General features: G+C 43.2%; 1 protein-coding gene across 6 annotated transcripts in view; it reads right to left on the bottom strand.

Moving 5' to 3' along the window:
- AKAP1 (A-kinase anchoring protein 1) overlaps window positions 1-26295 on the bottom strand; it is an 80479-nt gene that overhangs the window by 3931 nt on the left and 50253 nt on the right. For all 6 annotated transcript variants that reach the window (XM_083379699.1, XM_083379704.1, XM_083379700.1 and 3 more), the window contains 8 exons: window positions 25168-25301; window positions 14656-14782; window positions 13737-13864; window positions 11877-12054; window positions 9605-9755; window positions 7637-7704; window positions 6403-6476; window positions 3653-3718 (listed from right to left, as the gene is read on the bottom strand). In XM_083379699.1, coding sequence (XP_083235825.1) covers window positions 3653-3718; window positions 6403-6476; window positions 7637-7704; window positions 9605-9755; window positions 11877-12054; window positions 13737-13864; window positions 14656-14782; window positions 25168-25301 — 926 coding nt within the window. The remainder of the gene's footprint in view (window positions 1-3652; window positions 3719-6402; window positions 6477-7636; window positions 7705-9604; window positions 9756-11876; window positions 12055-13736; window positions 13865-14655; window positions 14783-25167; window positions 25302-26295) is intronic.

Raw genomic sequence — 26295 nt, 5'->3', positions numbered from 1 at the left:
TTTCAAGCACATATCCAAGAATTATGAAACAATGGGCTGGAATATGTTGCATACAGTAATTAAATCAACAATTAAAGATCTTGATTTGGGGAAGAGGAATAGATTCAAACATGATTCAAATGATAAAACTGGATTTTAACAATATAGACCTATGGATATATCAAGCATGGGAAACAGCAGAAAAATGACACTTTGCAACAGAAAAACATTTGAACTGATTATATGTGTTTACTTGCTGATAATTAATTTCTTTATGAACATAATGAAAGAACTGATCAATATTATTCCCTGTGGTCAAGGTTAAATGTTTGGTTTAAAAAGTGAGATTTTATATCTTTATCTGTTTGTCTGTCTCTCTCTCTCCCTCCCTCCCTCGTTCTTACTTAATGACTTATGACTGACCCACAAAAGGTACTTGCAACCTATTTTTGAAATTCCAACTGCCATCTCCACGACTGGCCCACACTTACCGCCATTTGTAGTGTGACCACGAATTTATGTTTTTTTCCTGAAAACTATCATTTATTTCTAGTTTTCTGCAAAAACACCTCATAGTGAACAACAGGCTCACTTAAAAATGGTGGCAGTCACTTAGGGACAGTGGATCTGCTTAACAGCCACCACAAAAACAGGTTATAAAATTGGGTGAGTCACATGGGTGACCTACGACCATATTGGGCAGACTCCATTCCAGCCATAAGTCGAGGACTACATACATATTGTCTTTTTCTTCTTTCCCAAACATATATGTATTTGCAGTATTTACTGAAAGTCACAGGTTACATTAAGATTGCAATCTTTCATTCAGGTATGTAAACCAACTAGCTTAAAAGTGGCCTGTAATTGAAATCCAAACCCGCAGATCACAATCACTGTATAATTCTATTTTTTAATAAACTTTGTTAGCTGGGAAGGATTCTCCCACCTCCTCCGGTACTATGTTCTGAAATGGTGTTCCCACTGAGACTGCCCTTTTGACACTGGGCAATGTTTTAAAAGAAAATTGCAGCTGGCTTTTTGCATTGAAGCTGAGCTGATGCAGAATTCACTTTGAAGCAAGGAGAGAGCTGGTTTGAATTAAACACAATTTCCTCTTTCAGGGGATTCAGCTATTCGGTTTGTTCTTTTTTTGTTGCAACTGAATAATTGTTTAAATCGCCTTGTCAAACGGATTTTGCCCATCTGGTGCAAACTTCCACAAAAGGCATGCTGAAGAACTCAACCATGTCAGTCAATGAACCATACCTTTGTCAGTTGTAGCTCTCATGCTATGGCACATGCTATGCCCGGGTTATGACTGGCATCTGAATCTCATTCAGGAAAATACTTAAATCCATCTTTATCTTTAACAAATCTTCGAATCCCAAGGTGATTGTGGATTATAATTATTGAAGATGTTTTCAAACTGTTTTTGAGATATTCTATTTTGTTTCTACAAATGGTCCTCGACTTACGACCACAATTGAGAGCAAAATTTCTGTTGCTAAATAAGACAGTTTTTAAGTGAGCTCTGCCCCATCTTATGATCTTTCTTGCCACAGTTGTTATAAGTGGATCACTGCAGTTGTTAAGTGAATCTGGCTTCCCCATTCACTTTGCTTGTCAGAAGGTCGTAAAAGGCAATCACATGACCCTGGGACACTGCAACCATCATAAATGTGAGTCACTTGTCAACCATCTGCATTTTGTTCATGTGACCATGGGGATGCTAAAATGGGCATAAACCAGTTGCAAGTCACATTTTTCAGTGCAGCTGTAACTTTGAACGGTCACTAAATGAACAGTTATAAGTCGAGGACTACCTATACTGGCCAGTTTAAATGAGAGAGTATTTTGGGTATGTGTGTGCATATAACTATCTTAAGTGGAAAGACATTCCAGGTAGTTCTCGCTTACTGTCCACTCACTTAGTGACTGTTCAAAGTTACAACAGCAATGAACAAAAAGATTGGTCCTCAAACTTATGGCTGTTTCAGCATCTCCAGAGTCACATGATCGCCGTTCAGGCACTTTGCAACCAGCTTACTTACAGGACAGCTGCCATGTCCCATGGTCATGTGTTTGGCATCTGTACACAGCTGGCTTTTGACAAGCAAAGTCACTGTGAAGGCCAGCAGGAGGCGATAAGTCAGTTATGGGTTGACTCATATAATAACAGTAGTGATTCACTTAACAACTGCAGAGAAAAGTGACACAATGTCTTGTTTAGTGATCATGTTGCTTAGCAACAGAGTTTCCAGTCTGTGGATGTTATGGGAGGACTTCTCATGTACACATGCAGTCCACAAAATGTGAAGTTTATACTTTAAACAAAGTCTCTCTAGTTGAAATAAAAATTTCCCCTTTCTTTTTGCCTATGCTTAATTGACATGCTCTTCCGCTAAAGAATATTGGTAATTTAAAAAAAATATTACTAAATTTATCTGTTGCAATAAAAATTCCAAGGCAGGCAGCTTTAACACGCTACCAAACCATCCCAAAATCCAGTAGACATACTTAGCAGCTTATTTCATTCCAGAATGAGAAGTTATCAGATCAATAAATAATCTCATTGTAAATAAAAGATTTTGCCTTTTGATGAAAAGCCCATCAAGTTAATGATAGAGAAACTCTCACCTGGAAATACTAATCTCCTTTGCAGAAGAGTCTAAAATCTGGAAATTGCCACTCAATTCCTGCCAAACAGGCCCCATTTGGGGGATGAACAGAAAGTCTTACCTTTGCACCTCCTGTTAAAAGTATTAATTTGTGGCTTTTCTCTGTTTTAGCTTTTGGAATGGGCAGGGATTTGAAAAAAACAAAACCAAACCCCAAATGAAGTCTATCATTCCTGGTGTACAGAACAGATGGGTATTTGTATGCGTGTGCACGAACAACATTTTTTTCCAATCGGGCTGGCCCAGTTGCTTTCCTTTCTTTAATGTTTTGCAAAAAATATAATGGGAAAGAATTCCAAGAAAGAGCCAGGCTCCACCAAAGCAGCTGAGATCCTGAAGAGTGAAACAAAGTTGGCTTACTTTTCCCATATTGCTTGGTGCTGTCTGCATGGATTAAGAAGGCTTGGCACATCCTGGGAAGGGGCTTATAGACTCTGTTGCTGTCCACCCAAAGACACGCAAACTAAAAATGAGACCATCTGTCCATCTAACAAACTGGACTGAGAACTGCAGGGGAAAAAACGGTGGTGTCCACCTGCAGCCTGGATGACTGGAACAAGGCCAACCAAGAGCAGGCAGGATGTTCAACTAAGATTTAACATCTCTCCAAAGTTGTTGTTGTTGTTGTTAGTTGCGAAGTCGTGTCCGACCCATCGTGACCCCATGGACAACGTTCCTCCAGGCCTTCCTGTCCTCTACCATCTTCTGGAGTCCATTTAAGCTCACGCCTCCTGCTTCAGTGACTCCATCCAGTCACCTCGTTCTCTGTCGTCCCCTTCTTCTCTTGCCCTCTCCAAAGTACAAAGTCTAGTTTTTCTATATCTACACAACATCCCCAAAGAACAGCACCCTACTAAGAAGTCTACTAATGCACATTTTACAAAGGATCTCTCCAGCTTTCTGTTCAAATCACCCAGGTCATCATAATGAGTGATTCAATTCTGGGATCACTGTGACACATTAAGGACCCAAAATCGATTTGATAGTCTACATACCTCATCTCCTATCATGCTCCACAGTTGTATTAGCGGCAAGCCCGTTGCACTGTCGTAATTTGTAACCTACAAATAGAGAACTCAGTTAATACCTACCAGCAGTAAATGCATGGTTGTTATTAGGCATGAAGAATCAGGAATGTTCATAAGGCTGCAGCATAGAAGACTTGTTCAAACCTATAATCCTAAACTTACAACCACGACTGAGTTCAAAATTTCTGTTGCTAAGCGAGAAATTTGTTAAGTGACTTTTGCTCCATTTTGCAAGCTTTCCTTGCCCTTGAATCACCGCAGCTGTTAAGTTAGTAACACAGTTGTTAAGTGAATCTGGCTTCCCCATTGACCGTGTGAGGTGGCGGCAAAAGGTGATCGATCTCATGACCCAGGGACACTGCAACCGTCATAAATATGAGTCAGTTGCCACACATCTGAATATTGTTCACGTGACCAGGGGGATGCTGCAACAATCCTAAGTGTCAAAAATGGTCGTAAGTCACTTTTTTTAGTGCCGTTGTAACTTCAAACAGTCACTAAACTATTGTAAGTCAAGGACTACCTGTACACAACAATCTGGTCAACCAAAGTTCAACACTAAATTGGCACCAGATAAGGGTCAATGGAATTTAGGAGGGATTGGACTTGAGAGTTTTTGTGGGATCACAACTAAATTGATGATGCATTTAATCCACCCCTCCAGCTCTGCCTGCTCTTCTCCTACATACAGTTATCCCTTTGAGCTACTATGTTATGTTGCACTATGTTGCAATGGATCGAAAATCTTCCTAGAGCAGGGGTGGGGAATCTTGGCTCTTTTATGACTTGTGGACTTCCACTCCCAGAATTTCTCAGCCAGGCATTCTGGCACAGGAATTCTGGGAGCTGAAGTCCACAAGTCATAAAAGAGCCAAGGTTCCCCACCTTTGTCCTAGAGGTTACTAAAATCTTTTCATCAAGCTCTGGACAAGAATTTGCCTGGCTCACAATTTATTTATTCATCATATTTAAGAACCAGCATCTCTCTCACAGAGAGACTGCGGGTGGTGTACAATAAAATATTAAAAGCATAAAAAAGAGTATATAATAATAAACCTTTATTGTCAAAGTACAACATATAAAGTTTTAAAAAGGCAAAGAGTGTAAAAAAAATGAATTAAAAGGCAGGAGGAGGGCTTGCAGGGCGCTAACCAGCCCCAGGATGTGTGGCTCCTTTGTGTGCCCCAAGTCAGGCCACTTGTTTTTATGTCTTTACAGAAGGACGAGAAGCAACGGATGTAAACTAATCAAGAAGAGAAGCAACCTAGAACTAAGGAGAAACTTCCTCACGTGAGAACAATTAACCAGTGGAACAACCTGCCTCCAGAAGCAGTGAATGCTCCAACACTGGAAGTTTTTAAGAAGAGACTGGACAGCCATTTGTCTGAAATGGTATAGGGTTTCCTGCCTGAGCAGGGGGTTGGACTAGATGACCTCCAAGGTACCTTCCAACATTTATTGTTGTTGTTGTTGATGATGATCATCGCACAGTCAGCCAGAGGTTCAGACTGGAGTTGGAATTTTTGTCTACCTATCGAGTCCTTACCAAGGACCTGGGATAGACAGATGTGGATGCTTGATGGTATTATACATATCGTCGCAGGATGGAAGCAGTTCTTAATAAGGCCGCATTATTTATTATTATTGTTGTTGTTGTTGTTATTGTTATTATTATTATTATTATTAAACCTCACCTCTGGAGGGAGAGCGTTCCACGGCAGAAGGCTCTCTTCCTGGACCCTGCCAGTCAAAATGATTTAACTGACAGGGTCCATAAAAAAACCATCCCTGACTGACTGGGTGGGACAGGCTGATGTAATGGGAGGAAAACGGTTCCTAATCCATAGATAACCTGGCCCCATGCTTTATAGACCACAACCCACTCCTTGAATTGGACCCAGAAGCAAACTTGCACCCAATGCAGTTCGTATAGCAAAGTTGTTACATGCGCCATTCTCTGGGCGTCCAAGATATCCCACAAGGCCCAATTTTGTACCAGCTGAAGCTTCTAGATACTTTTCAAGGGTAAAACACGTTGCCATAGTCCAACCAGGGGTCTTCAAACTTGGTCCTTTTATGACTTGTGGACTTCAACTCCCAGAATTCCTCAGCCAGTGTGCCTGGCTGAGGAATTCTGGAACTTGAAGTCCACAAGTCATAAAAGGACCAAGTTTGAAGACCCCTGGGCCAACCAGTAGATTGTGAAGAATAGCTTATTTATTTGCATCCTGTCTTCATTATTTTTTACAAATAGCTCAAGGCGGCAACCCAAACACACCTTTCTCCTCCTATTTTCCTCACAACAATAACTCCATGTGGTGAATTGGGCTGAGAAAAAGGGACTGGACCAATGTCACCTAGCCGGCTTTCATGGCTAAAGTGGGACTAGAACTCGTGTTCTCCTGCTTTCTAGACTGGCGCCTTAATGACAAGACTAAACTGGCTCTCTTATAAAAGATCAAACTGAATTTGAACAAGCCAAGTGCAGGCTTGATGGTGAATCTATGGCTTGTCAAGTCAAATATTGTTGAACATCAGCACTGAGATATCGGGAAGTTTGGATTCTACAACATCGCCATTTCTCACTAGTTTGACATTCCCTTTCTACTTTGTTAATGGAAGGAAAAAGGATTTCTCACCACAAATGCCAGCTTTTCCCCAGGTTTAATCAGCTCAAAAACAGCTATAAGCAACCCACCTGTAGCTGTTACTCTTACCTCTGCAAGTAAGGGTGTATCCCTGGTCATTTCACTAACAACTGTGTCAGCTTCAGATGAGAAGTTATCATCATCTTTAATAGAAAGGAGGGGAGAGAAAGAATAATTATTCAAAGTGGCCCCTGAATCCAGACCAAAATTAAGCACTCCAGAACCTCTCCTGAACCTTTTTCATTGGGTTATTCCTGCCTTTTCTCGGAAGGCAGGAGCAAAAAAATAAGCAGCTTTTTAAAATTGCTCAAATTATAACTGAGCATGAAAATCCCTGAAGGAAGCACAAAAGGTTTGCATTGAGAATGCTGTACTGTATATACTTGCATGTAAGCCCATTTGTGAATAATCTGCCCCTCGAAATTTTCATCTTTTAATTTTCACAATTGGGCTTTTGTGGATAATCTGGTTTTCATGGCATTTTGGTTAAAAATGCAAGGCTCAGCTTATACACAGATTGGTTTATATGCAAGCAGATGCAGATACTTTTTTAAAAAAAATATCATTATTAATTTATTTAATTTAAAGATAAGCCAAACCCAATTTGGAGGTATATTTTGGTACCTAAAATTCTCAGCTTATCTTCAAGTAAGTATGGTAAATTCCTTAGTTAAGTCTGAGAAGAATCCGAAGTGGGCCCTTCCCATCATTTTCCATCAATGCAATGGTTATGCTGCTTGATTGCCATTTCAAATTTTGTATCCTGTACAGGTAGTCTTTGAGTTACAACCGCAATGAAACTTGCCAATCATAGTTGTAACCCATGATGATCATAAAGCAATCAGTTACATGATCAACCTGATTTTACAACCCAAAGGTGATTTTTCATGAGGCAACTGGAATTTCTTTTTTCCTCTTTGAAGACGTTTCGCTTCCCATCCAAGAAGCTTCTTCAGCTCTGACTGGATGGTGGAGTGGAAGGATTTATACTCCTTGCAGACAGCTGGTCATTTGCATTCCTTTAGAGAGTCGTTGAGGCCACTTGGAGGTTTATCAATGACCTTCTAAAGAATGCAAATTTGCAGGATGTTGCAAATGACCAGCTGTCTGCGAGGAATATACATCCTTCCATTCCCCACCATCCAGTCAGAGCTGAAGAAGAAATCATAAAATGGGGCCAAACTCATTTAATTAGCAACAGAAAATTTGGTCTCAATTGTGGTCATAAGTCGAGGACTACCTGTAATAAAATCCCAAACCACAAAGATAGACACATCCCTCTTATGTTTCTTGGGGGTATTACCTGGAAGTGGCACCACGTTGTCCAAAAGAACCTCAGCTCCTTGGAATGGCAGGGTTACAAAGTCAGATCTTTAAAAAAAAAGAGAGATGAATAAGGAAATTTATTAAAAGAACAAACATACACCCAACTTAAGAATTTCTTGCATTGTGAGAAAGATCTTTATTGCTAATAAGGCAATATAACAGAATTTTGAAAGTCACCCAAGCAATTTTCAAGATCAACTTATACATGACTAAGCTAGAGTTTATTTTTTTAGCTGTTTATTTTTTGTCCAAGATCAAGTCACAGAAATTAAAAATGCAGCACACCACTAATACCTATATAAGAATAGGTACAGGTATTCCTCACTTAACAACCACAATTGGGACCAACAATTTTGTCACTAGGCAATACGGTCATTGAGACATCAGGTAATCATGGCTGGCAATTTTATTGCTGGCTTCTCTATCGATTCTGCTTGTTGAGAGATGGCTGTGAAGCATGCAGACGGCGATCACTTGAGCCGAGGGAGCTGTGACTGTTATAAACGCCTGCCGATTGTGAAGCCTCCGGATCTCAATCCCATCACTGAGCGGGTGATTCAACCAAACTACCCACCAAACTAAAGGCCAACATTTTAATTGCTACACTATATTACAATCACATTTTCCAAATGCTTCTTCCAGACCACTGGTGTTCATCTGTAAGGTAAAGGTAAAGGTAAAAGTTCCCCCGCACATGCGTGCTAGTCGTTTCCGACTCTAGGGGCCGGTGCTCATTTCCGTTTCAAAGCCAAAGAGCCAGCGCTTGTCTGAGGACGTCTCCGTGGCCATGTGGCCAGCATGAGTAGACGCCAAAGGCGCACGGAATGCTGTTACCTTCCCACCATAGTGGTCCCTATTTTTCTACTTGCATTTTTACGTGCTTTCGAACTGCTAGATTGGCAGAAGCTGGGATGAGTAACAGGCGCTCATTCTGTTACGCGGCACTCGGGATTCGACCTGCCAAACTGCCGACCTTCTAATCGACAAGCTCAGCGTCCTAACCCACTGAGCCACTGCGTCCCTAATTTCTTACAGTTAACCCACAAGGACAGCTTGCCTTCAGAAGTTGTGGGTGCTCCATCACTGGAGTTTTTTAAGAAGAGACTGGACAGTCACTTGTCTGAAATGGTATAAGATCTCCTGCTTGAGCAGGGGGCTGGACTAGAACAGGGGTCCCCAACCTGTGGGCCATAGCTCACTACTGGGACGTGGGCTGTTGGCCACTAACACTGTGATGTCACACGGGCGCTAGCGATGCCGTGAGCGTTGTGCAGGCGCTAGCGTCGCCATGAGCACGTGCCCCCCCCACTTGCACCAGTTTCACGTTGGCTCTAGTGATGTCTTGAGTCTTGTGTGGGCGCTAGCATCACAAGCGCACACTCCCTCCACTCGTGCTAGTACTGCGACGTTGCACAGGTGCTGTCACTGTGAGCACAAATCCTCACTCCCGCTAGCATTGCAGCAATGCGTGGTTGCTAGCATCACCTGAGCGTTGCACAGGTGCTTGTGGCCCCGTTGACATCACACACGCAATCGCAGCCCCGTTTGTGCGCTTGCGGCCCAGTTCACGTGGGCACTCGCTCGCATGCTTAAAGGCGCCTCCACCCCCATGCCCCAGCCTGCCAACCCAGAAAGGTTGGGGACCGGTGGACTAGAAGACTTCCACGGTCCCTTCCAGTTCTACTCTATTCTGAAATTCTAGTTCAGGGGTGTCCAACATTGGCCACTGTAACACCTGTACATTTCCACTGCCAGAATTTCCCAGCCAGCTAGCTGGGAGTTGAAGTCCACAGGTCCTAAAGTGGCCAGTGTTGGACACCCCTGAACTAGTTTCAAGTGGAGAATCTGGAAAGAGTCTGCAAGGATGAAACAAGGTCCCATCTATTTCAACATTCATAGAATTCAGGATGCCAACCTCTCGGAGACGAATTCCGGGTCACCTCACCTGATTTGTCTAAGCGTATCAATCTTGACTCGTTCGTATCCACCATAATCCACATATCTGATTTCCACTTCGCTGACATCTTTGAAGTAGCCAACCACTTGTGCCCGCCACCAAGCGCCTTCCACACCCGGTGCGGCACAGACAACGCCAACTGCAGAACAGAAAAATTGGGAACAATTCAGTAGGCAATGCAACAGCTTTGGGGGAAATGAAAAAGTGTGTGTGTGTGTATGTGTGTGTTGTAGGACAGGGGTGGGGAACGATGGTCCTTTTATAACTTGTGCACTTCAACTCCCAGAATTCCTGAGCCAGTTGAAGTCCACAAGTCATAAAGGGGCCATCATTCCCCAGCTCTGCTGTAGAAAAACTGGGTCCACCTTAAGTCCTTCCTTTACTAATAGTCTTTCAAGATACAAGTAGTTCTCGACTTATGACCATAAAGCCTGCCCATTAAGATTTTAAGTCATGATGGTCATAAAGCGAGCCATGGTGGTGCAGTGGTTGGAAGGCAGTATTGCAGACTAATTCCAGTGCCAGTAGTTCGATCCTGACCAGCTCAAGGTTGACTACGCCTTCCATCCTTCTGAGGTCAGTAAAATCAGGACCCAGATTGTTGGGGGCAATATGCTGACTCGGTAAACTGCTTAGAGTGGGCTGTAAAGCACTATGAAGTGGTATATAAGTCTAAGTGCGATTGCTATCATGTGACCAATTTTACAACTTTTTTTTGGAGTGGTTGTCCAACAAATCACTTTAATAGTTAAATAAATCTGTGGTCATTAAGTAAACCCACTGTTTGCTATGGCGTGTTTTGAGTGAAAACTGGAAGCAAATGACAGTTTTGGCCCAGAACAGTGTAAATTACAGTCACATGACTGCAGGACACCTCAAATGAGCCTTGGTGGGGCAGTGGGCTAATGCCTCCTTAAGTAACACCAGCTGCCTGCAATTAGTGCAGGTTCGCATCCCACCAGGCTCAAGGTTGACTCAGCCTTCCATCCTTCCGAGGTAGGTAAAATGAGGACCCAGATTGTTGGGGACAATAAGCTGACTTTGTAATAATGCTGCTTGGGGGGGGGGGCGAAAGCCCTAATAAGCAGGTATATACATAGAATGAAGGCTATTGCTAAGCACATTGATTTGTGCTTTAGATTGTAAGCTGCCCTGAGTCTTCGGAGAAGGGCGGGATATAAATGGGATTTAAAAAAAATGGCCATAAATGCGGGCCAACTGCCAAGGAGCCAAAATGCAATCACATGACCATGGGGGAGCAAATGTTAAAATGAATGAACCTTTATTGTCAAAGTACATGTATACATTGAGATTGGCTGAGCCTCCCTTCATGCCTCCACCACCCCAACTCACAGTGACAACAAACCCACCATCTTGTTACACCATGTGCTAATTGGACACAACACACCAGCCTCGCAAGTCAATCATACACAAAGTTATTTCCCGTTCAAGAGCCTGACAGCCCATGGATAGAAGCCTGTTGGTACTGCTGGCTATACTTCTGTATCTCCTACCTGATGGTAGAGAGTAAAGAGGTACCGTCCAGGGTGTGAGTCATCCCTGAGAATATTCCTCACTCTTCCAAGGCAGCAGGCCTTGGCGAGGTCATCCAGTGGTGTCAGGGGACAGCCCACGATGTCTGTGCTGTGCTCACCACCCTCTGTAATACTTTCCTATCCGCAGCTGTCAGGCCAGCATAACAAACCACAATACAGTGCGAGAGGACACTCTCTATAGTAGACCGGTAAAAGAAGCCCTGGCTGGCTGAGGAATTCTGGGAGTTGAAGTCCACAAGTCTTAAAGTTGCCAAGTTTGAAGATGTTTGAATTATGCCCTTAGGCAAGTTACAGATATGATTACCCCAACGACATGAATCAAAGAAACTGGGACTTGTGTGGGTGGGAATGTTGTGAGTTGTTCCTACCATCCTCAGCCAGCAAAAAGCTAGAAGGCTGAAGAATGATTCTTTTCTGCTTCCATTTTGGTGATAAAACAAACATCATCTCCTTTAGCAATGGCGCAAAGGTGCATGGAGACACTGGCCTGAGGAATTCTGGGAGTTGAAGTCCACAAGTCATAAAAGGGCCACATTTGAAGACCCCTGTCTTAACCACTAGACCAAACTGGCTTTCTTATAATAGCAAAAAGCTAGAAGGCTAAAGAATGATTCTTTTCTGCTTCCATTTTGGTGATAAAACAAACATCATCTCCTTTAGCAATGGCACGAAGGTGCATGGAAACTATATCAGAGAAGACTTACCCTCTACTGGGGTTGGCATCGTAGGAATCCCAGGTTGGGAATAGCAGAGATACATCTGCTGGTCTAGGCTACGAAGGACGTGGAAAGTGGGATGCGTGTGTTGTTGTACAAATAAGTGCCCAGCATTGACTTGATTAACCACAATAACTTCTACTGTAACTCCATCAGGAAGCATGAGCTGCCACAGAAGGATGAAGAGAGATGTATTTCCATGCACAAGTTATGGCATTTAATTTCCAAGCTACAGATTATAACACTGTATAGAAATGAGAGCAGAGTTAAGCAAATTGTACCCTGTGTACTGCATAGACTACAACATCCTAAATTAGCGTAGTAACATGGCTCAAAAGGAAGAGATATGGAACATTGTGTAAATCACTTAAAGGAGACAAAGTTGCTCACACCCCCCAAATACACTGATTTTGTCAAGTTGCCACCTTATGCTTGCTTGTGCTTTGCTGCTATGAGACTGGGATGAATTGTGGGGAGGGGGAATGAAGGAGGGGAATGCTTGGGGAAATGAAAGTAAGTGCCGTATCTCCTCGAGAAGCTGCCTCAAGGTCACTCAGCTGAAAGGAGGAGGGAGTCGCATACCAAACTATGCCCGGAGTAACTATTATGAAAACATCTTGCCTGTACCTAATTGGTTACAGAAAGAATGCAAATAGGATAAATTTGCATACAGGCAAACCGCCACTAAGGAACTCTTTCTGTGTGAATGTGTACGACAGCATGTCCTGCCCATCGGTGTCAGAAATAAACCTCCAAAGTAGCACTGATGATGTTACCTAATTAGGTAATGAAACGTCTACCAAAAAAAAAAAAACCACCAAACTCACAGCACACCAAGGATTCTGCAGTTCAACTCTGAACTGCAAACGTTCTCTTCTATTGGTGCCCCCTTTTTCTCACTTCTTAACAGCTCCCTTTTTTCCCCTCTGTGATAGTTTTATCCCCTCTCTTCCCTCCCACTTAAACAGAACAGGCTGTTCATGCTGCGGGTCTACGCCCTGACAGAGTGTTTCTGAAAATAGGGCAAGGGCTGTGGGTGGCTGGTAAGGACTACAAGTTCCCAACCTCTGCTACGCGCAGGCAACTTTCCCAATCTGCATAACTGCATTAGAACCTGACGGTCAGAAGCTCTCAAGGAAATGGTCATGACACATGAAATCAGGGTTCCAACAGAACCCCAGCTCCTTTAGTATATTTGTCTAACTTTATAAAGTAAAGGTAAAGGTTCCCCCGCACATGCGTGCTAGTCGTTTCCGACTCTAGGGGCCGGTGCTCATCTCCGTTTCAAAGCCGAAGAGCCAGCGCTTGTCCGAGGACGTCTCCGTGGTCATGTGGCCGGCATGACTAGACGCCAAAGGCTCCCGGAACGCTGTTACCTTCCCACCGTAGTGGTCCCTATTTTTCTACTTGCATTTTTACGTGCTTTCGAACTGCTAGGTTGGCAGAAGCTGGGACGAGTAACAGGCGCTCACTCTGTTACGCGGCACTCGGGATTCGACCCGCCAAACTGCCGACCTTCTGATCGACAAGCTCAGTGTCCTAACCTACTGAGCCACCGCGTCCCTTGTCTAACTTTATACATATGTGCAAATCAGCTGGAGATTGTTGTGATGGAGCTTTTCACCTTTTGACAAAAGCTCTGGATTCCACAGATGCTTCCACCTCCAGGAAAGAAGTATCACCAAGAAGATATCAGACTAAGATGCTTCGAAACTGTCATTACAGAGATGTGGCAAGAAAGCAAGGGACCATGTCCTACCTAGTGCAACCCAACAACTGATGAATCAAAGTCCTTCCAAAGTCAGACATTTCTCCAGTTTCACTAAGGGTTTTTGAGTTTGTGCTTACCCAGGAGGTCATGGGGAGGGAATGCAATGGCAACGGTTGGGGTAGTGGAGCATAGATATTGGTGAGACTCAAATCCTTGAACTTCTTTCCAATCAGGGCCAGTGCTTTGTCAACGTTTTGCTGAGAGCCTGGGGGGAAGGAAGGGGAGAAGAAAATACAGATTTTAGAAGATGTTTAGGCACAAAGGAAGAATCACGATAGCCCGCCTCAGGAAGATAGGCAAGATCTGCTCATTTAAGCAAGAGAGGAATGCTTTTGCTTCGTATCTTGTAAAGGAGCAGCCAAGCCAATTTCTATGGGAAAGGAAGAATTCAATCCATCGTATTTACACCAAGCTCAATGGTTTTCCATTTGGACCAGTGTTTCTCCACTCGACAATCTTAAGATGGGTGGACTTCAACTCCCAGAATTCCTAAAACCAGTATAGCTGGCTGGGGAATTCTGGGACTTGAAGTCCACCCATCTTAAAGTTGATGAGGTTAATTAACACGGATCTGGACCATTCTTATCTATAGCAGTAGCAATAGCACTTAGACTTACATACAAGTCCAATAGCGCTTTACATCACTCTCAGGGCAGTTTACAAATGTCTACATATTGCCCGCCCCCCACAACAATCTGAGTTCTCAGTTTACCGACCCTGGAAGGATGGAAGGCTGAGTCAACCTTGAGCCAGTCAGGATCGAACTCTAGGCTGTGGGCAGAGTTTGCCTGCAATACTGCATTCTAACCACTGCGCCACCTCCCCACTCTTCCACAAAGTCTTAATACGAGTGTCACTACATATCCAATCAATGTAGAAGGAAGCACCACAGGAGTGGAGAATTCTCCGATTCAGTAAATCCAAATCAAATGTACCATATTTTAAACTTGGGGTGAAATGTCCATTCCACATAGTCCTCCAGCAGGTTCCACTCACCTTCTATATGACAGATCTGGAAGTCCTGGGTGTGAAGTAGTGTGAAAATGTAGATTTTGGCACCAGAGACTTGCTTCAGGAAGTTCACATATCTCCCTTGTTTGCCTATGAGCCGTCCTACTAAGTGCTACGGGGAAAAGAAAAACGGAAAAAAGAATATAATAAATGGAGAAACACATTTGCAGATGTCTCATTCTGTAGATCAGAAAGGACCAAGTGTATCAACTCTGGAACTACATAAACTGATTTATTTTTCAAATTAATATCCAGAAGCTTTTTGGGAAGCATCGACAGTAGATATTTACACTGTATTATGCCTGGCTGCTATTTTATGTTACTTATACATGTAGTCCTCGACTTATGGCCAGTTGCTTAGCAACAAAGGTTATGACAGAATCTCTAAGAGGTACTTATGACCTCAGCTCCAAAGATCTGATGGCTGCCCACCTAATCACATGATGACATTTCGGATACCTGGCAATTGATCTGCACTTACAGCTACAGTATTTGCAGTGCCCCACAGACACATGACTGCAATTTATATTTTCGGGTTGTTTTTTTACTGCAAACTGGTGTTTACTTATGTTTTTTAGCAAAAACGTCCCATAGCAAACAATAGGTCTGCTTAATGACCACTGGGGAAAAAAAGTTTGTAAAATCAGGTCATGATGACCTCCTTCATGACCGTCATGATTTATAACCTAAAGGGCAGGCTCCATTTACAGTCGTAACTCAAGGACTACATGAGTTGCAGCATTGTTTTTATTTTAAACTGTTAGCCACCCAGAGCCATACATCTGAGTTGGGCAGCCCTACAAATTTAATAAATAAATAAAGCTGGCTTTGCAGCAGTTTACAATGCTAAATAACAATAAAATTGTATACATCTAACAAATAAATAACAACAAAACCTATGAAAACCTTAAAAAGACCTTCAGGAGGATAAGGCAAGTTACAAAAACAGGTTTTCAGATTTCATTAAAAACGAGGGTAAAGAGTGTACATCAATGGGTAGGATATATGCTACACAGGAGCCACCACAGAGAAGGCCCGGACTCTAATTCCAATTGGTGACACCCTTGAATGACTCTTGATTGCTGAGTGAAACTCTTGATGAGTTAATACATGGGAATAATTCCTTTAGGCAGGCTGCCTTTGAGATGTAAACTGATTTATCTATTAAAACAAGCCTCTTGAATTTAGCTTAGAAAAAAATAAGAGTCAGTGCAGTTAAACCACAAGTGGTACCACAAGTTTCTGAGACTCTAGAAAGAGTACAGAGAAGAGCTACAAAGTTGATTAGGGGACTGGAGGCTAAAACATTTAAGGAACGGTGGCTGGAATTGGATATGTCTAGTTCAGGGGTTTTCAAACTTGGCCCTTTTATGACTTGTGGACTTCAACTCCCAGACTTCCTCAGCCAGGCACGCTAGCTGAGGAATTCTGGGAGTTCAAGTCCACAAGTCATAAAAGGGCCAACTTTGAAGACCCCTGGTCTAGTTTAATGAAGAGAAGGACGAGGGGGGACATGATAGCAGTGTTCCAATATCTCAGGGGTTGCCACAAAGAAGAGGGAGTCAAGCTATTCTCCAAAGCACCTGAAGGCAGGACAAGAAGCAACGGATGGAAACTAACCAAGGAGAGAAGCAACCTAGAACTAAGGAAAAACTTCCTGACAGAACAATTAACCAGTGAAACAACCTGCCTCCAGAAGCTGTAGATGCTCCAACACTGGAAGTTCTTAAGAAGAGACTAAACAGCCATTTGTCTGAAATGGTATAGGGTTTCCTGCTTGAGCAGGGGGTTGGGCTAGATGTCCTCCCAGTTAGGGTTGTTGTTGTTGTTTTTATTTAACTAAGCAAAAGTTTGGTCTAGTGATTAAGGCACCTGGCTACAAACCAGAAGACTGTGAGTTCTAGTTCCACCCTAGGTTTGAAAGCTAGTTTGGGTGACTTTGGGTCAATCACCAGGAAACAGTGAGTTCTAGTCCTGCCTTAGATATGGAAATCAGTTTGACTGACTTTGGGGCCTGGCCTTCTCTCTCAGCCCAATCTACCGCAGAGCTCCCCAACCTTTCCAGCTTGGCGGCCCAGAAGGAAAGGAAGTAGTAGGGAAATGTGCGTGCACGTGGCCTGCAAATGGGTGCGCGAACAATGGCGACGCTAGTGCGCATGCATGCACAAGCAGGCCACGAACACCCGTGGCAGTGCTCTGGCGCCTGTGTGCATGCACAAATGGGCTGCAGGCACCCACGTGCATGCGCAAATAGGACACTAGTGCCTGTGTGATGCTGGTGGCGGTGCTAGTGCACCCGCGCATGCACAAACAGGGTTGCTAGGCCTCACACAGTGGCACTACCGCAAATGGGGGGAGCTTGCCAGCTATTCCTGCAGCCCGGTGGCCAACAGGCGACGGCCTGGTACCGGGCCGCAGACCGTAGGTTGGAGATCCCTGCTATAGGGGAACTAGGAGGAGGAAGGAATATTATGTTTACCACCTTGAATTATTTATAAAATAATAAAAGGGAATTAAAAAAAATCTTTAAAAATCTTTAAAAAATCCCCTGCTATTCTTTGGACAACTGCCAATTAAGACAGCTCTTCTACCAGCTTGAGGCCTTCCCAGAAAATACTTTTTTGTGAGGATGAGTACTCTTGTCACAATTCAGGGACAAGGAATACAATGCCAGCGGCTACATTGGCTGGGTTCCATGGTTCTTTTATTAAAATGAATAAAACAAGCTGGCATAGGTAAATGCCCTCCAGTTAAGCTCTACTCCTACGGAGACACACCCATGTAGTTACTCCTGACAAAAGTGGTTTGCCACTGACTCCTCCTCAGAATTTTTTGATTCCAAGTCTGGCTGCGGTTCTAGGATGATCTGGCTAACTCCTCTCTAACTACAGGTAGTCCTCGACTTACAACAGCTTATTTAGTGACCATATGAAGTTGCAACGGCACGTTAAAAAGTGACTTATGGCCATTTTTCACACTTACAACCCTTGCAGCATCCCCATGGTCACATGATCAAAATTCAGATCCTTGGAAACTGACTCATATTTACGACAGTTGCAGTGTCCCCAGGGTCATGTGATCACCTTTTGCCACCTTCTGACCAGCAAAGTCAATGGGGGAACGAGCACTTGATGAAGTTACCCAGTTTGGGTAATGAAACGTCTGCAGGAAAACAAGCAAGCTCAGAGAGCACCAAGGCCCCTCAAGCCAGATTGAGTTAACAACTGTGTTGCTAACTTAACAACTGCAGTGATTCACTTAACAACGGCGAGGAAGATTGTAATATCGGGCAACACTCAGTTAACAAATTTCTCACTTAGCAACAGAAATTTTGGGCTCAGTTGTGGTAGTAAATTGAGTACTAACTGTATTAACCAGTAGAGGCCCTGCAGGTTACAATTATGCAGAGTCACCTTATAGAGGAGATGGGTAGTATGAAAGTTGGAAGGAAGGAAGGAAGGAAGGAAGGAAGGAAGGAAGGAAGGAAGGAAGGAAGGAAGGAAGAAGAAAGAAAGAAAGAAAGAAAGAAAGAAAGAAAGAAAGAAAGAAAGAAAGAAAGAAAGAAAGAAAGAAAGAAAGAAAGAAAGAAAGAAAGAAAGAAAGGTAACTTCCAACCTCATTTTCATATCCAAATATCTCTAGGCACTGAATTTTATTTTTTATTTTATTTTTACTTTAAGGTTTTTTTCTCATTCATATCATACTGCACAGGAAAGAACAATGGTAATTCTCTATTTTGCTAAGAAAACATCATGGAAAGGCGAGATACAAATAGTCCTGAACCTACAACTATTTGTTTAGTGACCGTTCAAAGTTACAACAGCACTGAATGTGATTTATAACCACTTTTCAGAGTTACGAGCGTTACAGCATCCCCACGGTCATGTGATCAAAATTTGAGCTCTTGCCAACCAGCATGCATTTATGACACTTATACTGTCCCGAGGTCGTGATCACCACTTCAAAATTTCCCAGCTGGCTTCCGACAAAGTCAACAGGCAAAGCCAGATTTGCTTAACAATTGCATGATTCAGTTAACAACTTCAGTGATTCACTTAACAGCTGTGGCCAAAAAGGATCTATAATGGCTCAAAACTCACTTAACTACTGCCTTGCTCAACAACGAGAATTTGGGGCTCAATTGTGGTTGTAAGTCAAGGACTAGCTATACCAGGGGTAGGCAACCTTGGCTCTTTTATTACTCGTGGACTTCAACTCCCAGAATTCCTGAGCCAGCATGGTTTCCTACCTTATTCTATACTATTTGCTACTCGGTACACAAAAACCAAATATGCAATGCAGCTACTTTTCATAGTCAGGAAAGCTTCAGTAAGGATAGTGCTTGGATGCAGTTAATGTCGAAATAACATAAACCAGATTTCACACACAATCCTTTAATACCGTATGAGGTTTATGCACCAACCACTGATGCAAAAAGAGGAAGGTGATGGGTTTTGTGGTTATAGTTCAATCCAAAATCAACATCATTCATGCAACACAGGAAGAACATGGAAAGCCTTCCAAAAGCCTTCGCTGGAGGCCGAAGGAAGGAACTGGTATTTCCAAAGGGTGCATGGACAGATAGTAAAGGATTCTAAGTAGATCCAACAAAAATGGAAAATGTATGCTGACACTAGGCCAAACTGGCACTATGTCATAAACTATTTTATGATCACTAATGTCATGAAACATTTTATAAAATTTGTCAAAATTCAATTCCATGGGAGCCTAGGTCCCAATTTTTGGATGCATTCTGTAAATTCTGGAATACTGCATCCAGTTTTGGTCAGCACTATGTAAAAAAGATGTTGAGACTCTGGAAAGGGTACAGAGAAGAGCAACAAAGATGATTGGGGGACTGGAGGCTAAAACATATAGGGAACGGTTGCTGGAATTGTGTATGTCTAGTTTAATGAAGAGAAGGGGGAGGGGTGACATGATAGCAGTGTTCCAATATCTCAGGGGCTGCCACAAAGAAGAGGGAGCCAAGCTATTCTCCAAAGCACTTGAAGGCAGGACAAGAAGCAACGGATGGAAACTAGTCAAGGAGAGAAGCAACCTAGAACTAAGGGGAAACTTCCTGACAGTTAGAACAGTTAACCAGTGGAACAACCTGCCGCCAGAGGTGGTGAAAGCTCCAACACTGGAGGTTTTTAAGAAGAGACTGGACAGACTTCCGGTGGCTCCGCGGCGACGGAGGGAGCCTTCCCGGGCTGCCCGCGGCTTAGCTGGTGTTTTTTCGCCCGAAACAGCGCCGATCAGCTGTTCGGGCGAATCTGAAGCCCCCTCCTCGGGAGAAGAGGAGGAGGTGAGCCCCCAGGTGGGGGTTGAGTTCTCCGGGGCCGCCTGAGCTTGGAGCTTGGGCGGCTGAAGGATTGAACTCCCCCGTAGCCTGGGCTGCTCCCAGCTGGCTAGCGTCTCTGCTCCGGACTTCATGGAGCAGAGCCAGGCGTCTGCGACCATCCCTGCTTGAAGGAGAGACTATGAAAGGGAAAGAGCAGGCAGAGCAGTACAAGAGGGAAAGATGAAGAGATGAAGAAGATTTTATTTTACTCTCAAGCTTGATGGACTTTGCTTAAAACTTAAAGTGAAAGTGCGTCACAATTGTAAGTAAAAGATGGCGGCTAAACCTCCCCCTAGAACTTTTCGGAGTGCTGGAAATTCTCCGGTGCAACAACAATCATTGCTGCAGGCGTTGCATTCTCCTGATGTATTGACATCGAAGGATCTTGAAAAACATACCCAGTTAATTTTGGAGTCAATGGGTGTTAAATTTCTACAGATGGAGGAGAAATTGGAGAAATTGGAGCAGAGAATGGAAGAAAGGATGGAACAGAAACTTAGAGAAATGAAGGTAGACATTTTGTCCTCAGTGCAAAAAGTTGCTAAATGTGTGGAGGTGCTGGATGATCAAGTGCAAGATTTGATTCAAAAGAATGCTTTATTAGAAGCAAAAGTATTGGAAATTGAAGATTTAAAAGACAAAATCGACAGTGAACAGAGCTTGGCTCAATTTTACCAGATGCAGTTTGCTGTGAGAATTAGAGGCCTAAAAGAGAATATTAAGGAAGATTTAAAGCAGCTGGTTTCTGAGGCTTTTGAGGGAGTATTGAACCATCCAGCATCTGAATTAAAACAAGGTATGGACAAAGTGTTTCGTGTGAATTCGTGGATTGCTAAACAGAGAAAGTTGCCTAGAGATGTGGTGGTTTATTTTGTAAAAAGGGAAATTAGAGATGAAGTTATACAAGCTGCCTACGATACCAAAGTTGTGATTGCTGGTCAACAAGTTTTGGTTCTAAAAGAAATTCCTCCAAAGATTTTAAAGAGAAGGAAGGATTTTATATTTCTTGTGCAAGAGCTCAAGCAAAGAGATATAAGGTTCAGATGGGAGATCCCAGCTGGGTTGAGCTTCATGTATGATGGCAAAAGGTACTGTTTGAGTAATGTGAAGCAAGCGCATGATTTTTATAATAATGTCTTGAAAGTAACCCCATCAACACTTCTGGAAGCTGCAGAGGGATCTGGAGAAGGAGAACATCAAGAGGATGAAGATGCACAGATAGACGAGAAGGGTACAGGAGGAGTTCAAGCTGCAACTCTTTTGGATGATCTTAGAGAACAGAGGGTGACGCGTGCTGCCTTAAAACGCTCAAAAAAGGAAAAAAAATAAGATCAGTAGAAATCTATGGAACTTCCACAAAATATTTATAGTTAAGTGGTAGTTGTGTTTTTTTTTTTAAAAAAAAAAAAGTTTTGGGATGCTATGTATGGTAATAGATTTTTTTTTTTTAATTTGGAATTAATGGACAACTTACTACAGAGGAAGAGGAAGAAAGTTTTGTGGGTTAATGTGGGTTAATTTGTGTAAGAACTATTTATTAATGTGCAAATGAGAATATGTTAAGGTAATAGTGAATTGTGGAAGAATATAGATGGGAATGATGCTAGTTTTCTTTTATTTTAGTTTTTTATATATATTTAGTATTATTAAGGATTGGTTTACTATATACAAGCTAGAGAGTGATGGATTTTAGAGTTTATAATTGTTAGTATATGATTGTTTATGATTGCCTTTTAGATATATACCTTGTATTTTGCTCTGGGAAGTCGGGGGGGGGGGGGGGGGGGGAGGGGGGAGGAGGGGAAGTGGAGGGGGGGAGGTAGGGGAGGGAGGAGGGGGAGGGGGAGGGGGGGAGATAGGGGGGAGGTAGGGAGGGGAGGAGGGAGGGGGAAGGTGGGTTTTTTTAAAGGAAAATTGTATTTTATAAAACTTTTCAATAAAAAAAAAAAAAAAAAAAAAGAAGAGACTGGACAGCCATTTGTCTGAAATGGTATAGGGTTTCCTGCCTGAGCAGGGGGTTGGACTAGATGACCTCCAAGGTCCCTTCCAACTATATTATTATTATTATTATTATTATTATTATTATTATTATTATTATTATTATTATTATTATTATTATTATTATTATTTATTTATTTATTTATTTATTTATTTATTTATTTATTTATTTAGCTCATTTCAGATAAAGGTTGTTGACCTATGGCAGGGGTGATTTGCACCATTCTGGTCTTTGTAGATCTAGACCAGGGGTAGGCAACCTTGGATCTTCTATGACTCGTGGACTTCAACTCCCAGAATTCCTGAGCCAGCATGGCTCAGCGTGGAAACCTCTCCCTTCCTCCTCAGCCTGGCTGGCTCAGGAATTCTGGGAGTTGAAGTCCACGAGTCATAAAAGAGCCAAGGTTGCCTACCCTTGCCACATGGTGTACTGTTTTGCCCAGTTAATGGCTATGGCAATCAGGGTTTTAGTAGTATGTAGTATATAGTAGTATATAGATATAAATCATCACACAATATCCTTAATTTCATATGCTAGCAAAACATTGGTTAGGATGATTATTCAACGCAGACTGGAATAGGAGATGACAGAAGCTCAAGATGGCCTTAGAAAAGGTTAAGGAACAAGAGACACAATTGAGAAAATGAGAGAAGAAAAATAAGTCAATATGTGCTTCATCAATTATAGAAAGGTCAACGATTGTGTCAACCATGTCAAGCTGTGGAATGTCCTTAGAAAATGAAGAGCTCAGATCAGCTCATTGTCTGCATGCAAAACCTATCCCCAGGACAGGAATTGAGTTCAGATGGAGATAACGAAACTCCAGTTCTGAAAAGGAGTAAGAGAAGCTGTATATGCTCTCCTTACTTCCTCTACCTTTATGAAGAATATAGGGAAGCTGGAAGAAGATGGGCTGCAGATAGAGGTGAATATTTATAGTTCAGGGTTGAAATGAGGAGGGATCCTGGGTGCTCTCTGAGCTTGGCTGTTTTCTTGCAGACGTTTCATTACCAAAATAGGTAACATCATCAGTGCTGGTAGGGAGTAGGGTTGGCTCTCAATTTTTATTCTAGTGGCTTGCCCTATCAAGTGTTGATGGGAGCGGCCTTGGTGGTTCCTTGGTTGTTTATTGTTAGCTTGTTTGGAAGTCCCTTGATTGACATATTGTTTATTTCTTGATTGCTGGTCTGATGTTTATCTTGGTGTCATGCTCTCTGCTCCACTGAGCTCTGAAGATGGGTTGGTTAAAACTAAAGGAAGATATATCAATGTCCTGGACTATGCTGATGACTCTACAGACAGGTAAGAGAGCCCAGGATGTGCAAGCTGTGGCAATAAACTCAAAGACCACGGTGAAAAGAAAACAGGATTAAGATTACAAGGAAGGAAGACCAAAGTGATGACGTTAGGCCTCAGCCTTAGAACTGACAATGAAAACTGGTAAATGGCTTCTCCCTCTTAGGATCCACTATCAAGAGTACAGGAATCAGCAGACAAGAAATATACCACAAAACTACCATTTGGTACAGCAACCACGAAGGCCTTGGAAAAGACATTCAAATACTGTGATCTGTCTAGATCAGGGCTTTTCAACCAGTGGTACGTGTACCACTAGTGGTACATTGGCACCTGGCAGGCGGTGCACGATCCTGCCTAACCTAGACAAGAGTAGCGGGAGAGGGAACGAGCTAAAGCGGTACAGTGCAGGACTCGCCATGAGAGAGTCCTCAGGAGCTGCTGGGCCAAGACAAAGGCCCCAGGATCGGCACTTCCGGCACACCTGGAAGAGAAAGGAGGAAGGGGGGTGGGGGCAGAGACAGGACAGGCTATAAAAGGAGGCAGTTTTGGCTGGAGAGGTAGAGGGGGGGAAAAAGACTCCAGAGAAAGAGACAGAAGAGAAAAGGCTTTTGTTAGAGAAGCAGTGAGAAGAAAGATGGGGGGGAGGAACGCTTTCTGGAAGAAGTGTGTGTGTGTGTGTGAGAGAGAGGGCAAGGGGCTTTTGCGAGCGAAGGGTGAAAGAAAAAAGAAAAAAAAAGTGAGGGGAAGAAGGGAAAAAGAAAAGGCATTGACTTCTGGCTTTCTCTGTTGCAGTAGAAGGAAACACTAATATTGAACCTCAACTTTGTACTTTTCCGTATTATAAACTAGCCATTTCTATAACAACAAATGAATCTAAGAATAAAAACCAACCCCACCCCCCTTTTTTTCAATCAAGTTTTTGACCCCTTGCTAAGCACTGGTGGTACTCGAATATTGTCATGTCCTAAAAGTGGTACAATCTCTGAAAAGGTTGAAAAGCCCTGGTCTAGACCAGGGGTAGGCAAACTTGGCTCTTTTATGACTCGTGGACTTCAACTCCCAGAATTCCTGAGCCAGCACGGCTCAGCTTGGAAACCTCTCCCTTTCCCCTCAGCGTGGCTGGCTCAGGAATTCTGGGAGTTGAAGTCCACGAGTAATAAAAGATCCAAGGTTGCCTACCCCTGGTCTAGATCTACAAAGACCAGAATTGTGCAAATCACGTTAAAAGTAGTCCTCGACTTACGACATTTGAGCACAAAATTTATGTAGCTAAGCAAGACAGTTAAGTGAATTTCCTCCCAATTTATATCCTTTCTTGCCACAGTTGTTAGGTGAATTACTGCAGCCCTTAACTTAGTCACATGGTTGTCAGAAGCTTGCAAAAGATGACCAAATGACCCCGGGACGCTGCAACCGTCACAAATATGCCAACTGCCAAACGTCCAAATTTTGATCACAGGACCACGTGGATGCTACAGGGGTTGTAAGTATTAAAAACTATAAGAAGGCGGCATACAACAAGGAGGCTTAACATAATAGGCATCATAACAGAGTTGGAAATGACCCTAGGCCTTCTAGTCCAACTCCGTGGACTATTTTATCTTAATAAATTTTATCTTTAACTTTATCTTAATAAAATTCCCATAAAGGTAAATGTCCCAAACCTATCATCCCAGGAAAAGATCCCAGTTTTTAAACCACGTATGAAGACCATCAAGATTAGGAGAATGTGGACACTGGAGGAATAACATTAAAGGGCAAGCACTACGACCAAGAAAATGCATAACTGAAAGAAAAACTGGGAATCCCCATTTAAGCAAAATCAAGACCAGGTAGACGATTTTCTGGACTTTACCTTTGGTATTTGAATTTCCCAGATAACAAGCTCTGCCTTATTGCAGTCTGTTCCCATCTTAGCACTAGGGCAGCTGTCATTCTTGCGGAGAGCACAACCGCTGTCCACCGAGTCCATGCTGTTCACGTCAGAGCCTAAAAAAGAAAGCCAGCCACGTTCCTTCACTTACAGGGTGTTGAAATGCTGGGCAACAGTGCTGCAGCAAACTCAAGGTCTGGTCCTGTCATTCCCACTTTCTCCTTTTACATAAGGAGCTACAGAGATGGGTAGAACAAACTTCTCTAGCCAGGTGATGTCCCGTCAGTTAGTCAGTCAGTCAGTCAGTCAGTCAGTCAGTCAGTCAGTCAGTCAGCCAGCCAGCCAGCCAGCCGGTCAGTATCTGTCTGTATGTATCTATCTATCAATCATCTACCTACCTACCTACCTACCTACCTACCTACCAATCAATCAATCATTGGTAGTCTTCAACTTATGACTGTAGAGGAGCCTGGCCGTTATGGTCATAACTAGTGATGGTTGTAAAGGAGATCGCCACATGACTGGACCCATTTTTCTAACCTTTTTTTTTTTTGCAGTAATTGTTAACCAAATGCCACAGTTGTTCATGTGCAGGGCTTTTCAACCAGTGGTACGGGTACCACCTGTGGTACATTGGCACCTGGCAGGTGCTACGCGACCATCCTAGAAAAATTGGTAGCGGGGGAGGGGAATGAGCTGAACCGGTGGCAGCACCGCACAAGCCTGAGCGAGAGACAGCTGGAGCTGCAGGGCTGTCAGGGCTCAGCGGAAGCGCCAGGATCAGCGCCAGGCTCCAGCTGGAGCTTGGCGCTGATCCTGGTGCTTCTGAGCCCAGAAGAAGCGCCGATCAGCTGGAATGTTGCAACATCTCCAGGGTCTTGTGATTTACATTCAGATGCTTGGCAACTGATTCATATTTATGACGGTCCACCCAGCAGACAGAAGGAATAAAAACCAAACACCCCCCAACCCACCCCTGCTGCTAATCCTCAACAGAAATGCTCACAACAATGAAAACCTCGGACAGGAGGAAAAGCGCCGCCGGGCAGGCAGGCAGGTGTCTTGCTCAGCTGTGGCTTGGGGGGGGCACTTTTTTTCAGTGCCATTGTA

The sequence above is a fragment of the Vipera ursinii genome (assembly GCF_947247035.1).
Source record: "Vipera ursinii genome assembly, chromosome: 1".
NCBI lineage: Eukaryota > Metazoa > Chordata > Lepidosauria > Squamata > Viperidae > Vipera > Vipera ursinii.
Note: the sequence above shows the minus strand (reverse complement) of the source record. Positions and strands in the feature narration are given on the sequence as shown.